This window comes from Poecilia latipinna, unplaced genomic scaffold (genome assembly GCF_001443285.1).
Source record: "Poecilia latipinna isolate Pla-1442-1.1 unplaced genomic scaffold, P_latipinna-1.0 Scaffold3939, whole genome shotgun sequence".
Classification (NCBI taxonomy): Eukaryota; Metazoa; Chordata; class Actinopteri; order Cyprinodontiformes; family Poeciliidae; genus Poecilia; species Poecilia latipinna.
Genome location: NW_015116555.1, coordinates 17,741 through 24,159, shown reverse-complemented (window position 1 = coordinate 24,159; position 6,419 = coordinate 17,741). Strand labels below are relative to the sequence as shown.

Here is a 6,419-nt window from a genome sequence, read left to right as displayed (position 1 = left end):
TCCCTTTATTTTTTTGAGTAGTGTACATTTATTCTTTTTTTTCTTATTTTGTCGGTTTTGGTCCTCCATAGTCGGAGGCTTATTCTAAAGCAAACCGGCCACAGCTACAATTCTTAATTCATATATATTATAATATTTAATTTACCTTTAGTATTTTTGAGTTAATCACATCGAGACATGAAGATATGCTGTTTTTATTTATTTATTTTATAAAGATCTGCTGGTAAGGTTACCAGAAACAACGAAGAATTCCGTCAGGAGACATTCATCCCTCTAATCCAATCAGAACACACCAGTTCTAACCGTATTCGCCAATCAGATGTCGGGGGAGAGATTTGCCCCGCCCCCACGCTCTTCCTTTGCTCTGCTCTAAGGTCACCACTGACATTCGGTAGCTAACTCGTCAGCGGCCGGAGGAAGCGGAGAAGAGCCAGTCAGGACGGTGAACGACAGAACCAACCGAACCAGCCAACATGTCTCTCTCCAACAAACTCACTCTGGACAAGGTGGACGTCAATGGGAAGCGGGTCATTATGAGGTGGGCAGTTTAATGTCGCCTGTAGCCGCGGCAACTCGGACAACAGCTAATGGGGAAGGAGCCGCCAGTTAGCTGGTATCCATCAGTTCGGTAGTAATGTCTCTCCGGTCGGCATGTTGAGTCTCTAAAGTGATGCTTCACAGTAGCCGAGCAGAGTCACAGGAAGTGAATCAGTGTGTCGTCACGTTTTCCGGCCCTGTTACGTGCTTGAGAGGAGAAGCTGAATGGATGAAACCTCTGCATTAACATGCTGCTCTGTCTGCCATTTAATGTCAGAAACACGTCCTGGTTTGGAGGATTAGGACCATTTAAAAAGTCAAAATTCGTTAAATTCAACCAGTTTTGAAGTTTTTATAAAAGATCTGCCATTATCGGTCTTTTTTTTTGCGTGGGTAGCTCTGAAGGGGCAGTTATTTCTTACTTAATTAATAAAAGCATTAAAATAATGAACATCTCCCATTTTTTGTCCATAAACTCATCACCTAACAGCACCTCCCTCCTCCTTAAAGTTTAGTGAATGCATAGAGAACGTTTTGATCCAGAAATTTGAATATAACACAGGGTTGTAGCTTTCTGGCTCTTTATTTTATGTCATATAATCTATATTTATGTGATGTTGGAACCAGATAAGCAGAAAAGAGCCCAAAGACGGCTCAGTGCTTTCCTCTGAGGAGTGGCACCCTGTCTAGATGTGCTGCTTGCTGTTTTATTGGATAAATGTCTTTAACTGGATCCTCAGTCTGTAGGCGAGTGTTTGAAACCGACACCATGTGTGAAAATGTCAGAGGGCCATGAGGGTTTGCTCAGTATAGGACAAGGTTCACGTAAAGCCAGCGCTGCTCGGCGTTAAAAGGTCATTTTCAGTGGATTCAAGGCCTGTAGCAGCCTGCCACATGGCTGGTGTTTCATGGGTTTGGAGAACACGGTGGGGCCTGACCGAAGCAGCAAGGCAGGCTGCTGCAGAAACCTGCAGCCGTGGACCAAAACGTGGCCAGAAACCTGAAAACGGAGTGCAGGAGTTTATTTTGCTCTGAGGTTGAGGAAAACAGATAAATATTTCCAGCATTTGCAGTTCTTGGTTTTATCAGCCAGTTTTAGTTCTGATACTTTTAGTTAGAGCAGAGTAGTGGTCTAGTCCTGTTGATTGTGAAAATCAGACATTTTGTGGAGGTAATTAAGAAATATTTGTGCTCAAGTATTTCAGTAAAAGTGACTTTTTGTTGCTCTCCACATCGATCAGACTTTAACTTGACATCAAATAAAGTTGGCAGCAGTAAAGTAAGAAATACTGCCCTTTGCCGGTGGGAGTTGGCATTGCTTAAACTCTATGTTTTTGACCATTTTTGTGGAAAATTTGCATTAAACTTAGTTGTGCAGGGATCTGTTGATTTTGCATGAATTTCCACTGTGGTGAAAAACTGGAGAGTTTGATGCTATTTGGTGTCTGGAGTCCAGAGGGCCACTTAAAAGTCCTTGGCGGGCCGGTTTTGGCCCCAGGCCTCGAGTTTGGCACGTGATTCAGAAGCAGAGCAGCTAGATTTCCTGAGAGGAGCGAGCTGAAACACTTGATTAAAACATTTTGTGTTATTCATGTAAATGCAGAGTAAGCAGCATGAAATGTGTCAAAACGATGTAATTACAGTAACTGTTCTGTTCCAGAGTCGACTTCAACGTTCCCATGAAGGACAAACACATCACCAACAACCAGAGGTTAAACTTTTCTTTATTTCAATTCAAATATTAACCAAAGTGAACCATAATGAGACGACTGGCTGTTGATCTGAACTGTTCTCAGGATCAAGGCGGCAGTGCCAAGCATCCAGTACTGCCTGGACCGCGGGGCGAAGTCCGTGGTTCTGATGAGCCATCTGGGCCGTCCTGACGGGAACGCCATGCCGGAGAAGTATTCACTGGAGCCGGTCGCTGCTGAGCTCAAGACTCTGCTGGGAAAGTGAGAGCCTCACCGTTATGGCAAGCCGTTTTAACATAAATTCGGTTTCATCTGACTACCCATAATTACATTCCAGATATCCAAAAATGCATTTTGACTATCCGGAATGGTAATTTAAGATATCTGCATTTACATGCATTTACATTCTGACTAGTAAGAATAATAATTCAATATATCTACAATTACATTTTGACTACTCAAAATTCCTTTCAAGATATCTCAAATGATGTCACTGGATCTGTCATTTGACGGGACACTTATCCGTAATTACGATTTAAGATATCTTCAACACAATTATGACTAATAAAATTTACAATTTTAGATATTTGAATTAAGAATGACGTGGAAGCCCCTTTGAGGTGTCCAAACAGTTGCCTGTAGAACTTTGTTTTCTGCACAAAATTGTCAGTAAATGCCACAAATTAGAAAGAGCTCGACAATGTTGGAAATGTGGAGATAACAAAACTTCATAAACTATAAGACTGCTTCTGATATCTGCAAATAATTTCCTGTTTATTCATTTCCGACGAACCGAATGCTCTTAAAAACAGCTTTGAAACTTTAAAATTGCTTTTGTCAAACTATTTTCAGCATGAAAGTGGCGCATTTTCAAACATCTTTGTTCGTTTTCTCTATTTTTCATTGTTTTACTAAACTTTCAAATTGCTACGTAAGTCAGGGACATTTTGACTAGATAGAATACCAATTCAAGATATCAATAATGTCATTCTGAATAGTCGGAATGTCAGTTTAAGATATCTTAAATAGAAAAGCTGAGTAATTCAAGATATCTCAAATCCATTTAGAGATATCTTAAAAGGAATTTTGACTAGTCAAAATTACAATTCAAGATATCTATAATTTAGTTTTCACTAGTCAAAACTACATATCTCCTATCCAAAAATACATTTAAGATATCTTGAATTATGGAGTCATTAGAGATATCTTTAATTAGAATAATGACTAGTCAAAACCAAAATCGAGATATCTTGAAATCACTTTTTGACTAGTCATAATTTAATTGTAGATATCTGAAATGTGTATTTTAGATAGTCAGTAATTCATTTAAGATATCTTGAATTGAAGTCTCCATACAATTCAATGGTAAATCTGACGTCATTTCAACTAGTCAGAATGTAATTAGAGATATCTCAAATAAGTATTTTGTCTAGTCATAAACATAATTAGAGATATCTTAAATAGTTATTTTGTCTAATCAAAATATAATTAGACATATATTAAGTCGCTAAAACATCTAGTGACAAAACAGTTTGAGATATGTGGAATGTAAGGGCAGTAAAACCGAATTTGTTAAAACGGCTTGCCATAGTAAAACCTTTTTCTTTTGCTCTTTAAATTGTAACTGAACACGTGTAGAAGCTAAGCCCCGCCCCCCGAAACGGCACAAAAGTGGGCGTGGCCTAGAGACGGATGGGCGTGGCCAAGATGATGAAGGACTGTTGCTAACTTGTCAATTTTGTTTCTGTATTTAGAAACTGTTAAGACTCCTAGTGACTTTTTTTTAAGTGACTAGTGTCAAATTTAGCAACTGTTTTTCTTGTTTTCAGTTTTTGGAAACTTTGGCAGCAACATGTGAAGTTGCTGACCTCTGCAGTAACAAAACAGTTTGTGTGTTTCTGCTGATGTAAGGAAAACTTTGATGATATTCTGCTAATCTCATAAAAACAATTCTGCAATTGATGAGTTTCCAATAAAGAAACACAATTAAAATCAGACATGAATAAATTTAACCCGATAAGTCATAAAAAAACACGTAGCGCCACCATCCTCCTGTCGTCGTCTTCGTGGTTTCCACTAGAAAAAAAGTTTCCAGTTTTCAAAAATGAACTAATTTCAATGCAGCTCAGAAAAACTCCTCATCCTGATGCAAAAACTATCAAAGAAATTTAGTTGTTTTTCCCCCCCCCCAAAATTTCAATTTCTGTTGAGCAAATTTGTAATTTTAGTTTAGTTTCCACTGACGGTGGGGAAATGAAATCCTGCACTGATTTGATCTCAGTTTGCAAATTATTTTCAAACTTTTCTAGTTCTTCTAAACTTCTTAAGGCAGAATAAAGTTTGATTCTCCTGAAAGTTAGAATAAATTAGATCTAATATTAAAATGGTTGAACTTTGACCCCTTAAGCAGGAGTAGGAAGAAACTCCAAATGGTCCAGTTCCTGTTTGTTCTGACGTTTCTCAGATTGGTCCAAAGTCGGTAAGCTGCAGGGAGACCCAGCAGGGGAGCTGATGGTTATGTGTGGCGTTCCTCAGGGTCGTGACCTTCCTTAGGACTGATGGTTGTGTGTGGCGTTCCTCAGGGTCGTGACCTTCCTTAGGACTGATGGTTGTGTGTGGCGTTCCTCAGGGACGTGACCTTCCTTAGGACTGATGGTTGTGTGTGGCGTTCCTCAGGGACGTGACCTTCCTGAAGGACTGCGTGGGTCCGGAGGTGGAGGCGGCCTGCTCCAGCCCGGCTGCCGGCTCCGTCATCCTGCTGGAGAATCTCCGCTTCCACGTTGCTGAGGAGGGCAAGGGCAAAGACCCGGCTGGGAACAAGGTCAGTGGAGCGTTCTACTGTCAAACTGGTTAACCAGGAGCAGCAATATGTTGAGTAATCATTGAACATGTCGTTAACCGGCTCGTCCCCTCCTGCCGGGCGGTGAAGCCTCAGCATCATGGAAGAGCTCCACTTACTGTAAATCCTACATTTCATCTACAGTGTAAATAAAAGCTCATCCCTGTAAACTAACTCAAATATTCTATAGAAAGGAACTGGAATAATCTGAAAGAAAAATGATCAAAAGTGGAAATAACAGAATAATAATTCACTTTATTCTGAGATCAAACTGATCCCACAGGTCAAACCTTCCTCTCTGCATATAAACCCTAAACTAACACAAAGTGTCTCCATCCAACAAAACCCACAAACATGTCGACACAGTTTCTCCCTCATAAACACAATTTGGCGCGGTCGCATCCAATCGACACAGGAAGTGATTCAGTCGCATGGTTTTCCTTAAAGGGACAGGCGCACCAACACGGGGTTGGTCTGGTTTCCTCGGTGGACGTGCCGAGGTTTCTGTCGTCTGGCCCATCAGTACCTGGCTTTGCTTTCAGTTTCACTGAGCGGCGCTCTGAGTTTTCTGCCTCGATTTCTCCAAGTGCAGATCTACGTCTGAAACCTGTCTCCTTCCTTCTTTCTCTCTTCTTCGTGGTCTTCATCATCCTCTGTGACCTTCAGACCAAGGCCACCCAGGAACAGACGGACTCCTTCAGGGCGTCTCTGTCCAAGCTGGGCGACGTTTACGTCAACGACGCGTTTGGGACGGCGCACAGAGCTCACAGGTGAGCCGAGGCTCAGCAGGAAACGCCGTCTTCAAGCTGCGATGTCTTGGTTGTTTTCCAGAGTTGGGTTTGGAAATGGAAACATTTTGTTGTTTGAGCTGTAAATCCAGGTGATGTTGCAGGTGAAGTGGCCTTTCAGTATCACACCTGAATGTATTTTATGGTGATTTTAGTTTTGGTTGGGTTACACAGCAGCTTCCTTCCACGTAGAAAAATGCCAGATGCAGCAAATTGATCGTCTTCCAGGTTTCTGGTTTCTGTCGTCATGGTAACCAAGTCCCGGTTTTCTTTGCTGAAACAGGGGAACGTAGCGCATCATTGTGACGATCCTGGGAAACCCGACCTGTCTAACCCTCTGACCTGTCCCCTCAGCTCCATGGTGGGGGTGGACCTCCCCCAGAAGGCGGCGGGGTTCCTCATGAAGAAGGAGCTGGATTACTTCGCCATGGCGCTGGAGAAACCTCAGAGGCCGTTCCTGGCCATCCTGGGAGGGTGAGAGGAAGTTCAGCCGTTTATTCTGTTTCTACTTCCTGTCCGTTTCTGCATTTAAATCCTTCCTCTGTCTGACGGTGGAGCGTTTAA

General features: G+C 41.8%; 1 protein-coding gene across 1 annotated transcript; it reads left to right on the top strand.

Moving 5' to 3' along the window:
• Nucleotides 1-359: 359 nt before the first annotated feature.
• On the top strand, nucleotides 360-6,400 carry LOC106941925 (phosphoglycerate kinase 1-like). The gene is made up of 6 exons (XM_015025078.1): nucleotides 360-538; nucleotides 2,198-2,248; nucleotides 2,334-2,489; nucleotides 4,905-5,049; nucleotides 5,734-5,837; nucleotides 6,210-6,400. The coding sequence occupies exons 1-6, from the start codon at nucleotides 474-476 to the stop codon at nucleotides 6,331-6,333; spliced, it is 645 nt and encodes a 214-aa protein (XP_014880564.1). The 5' UTR covers nucleotides 360-473; the 3' UTR covers nucleotides 6,334-6,400.
• The last annotated feature ends 19 nt before the right edge of the window (nucleotides 6,401-6,419 follow it).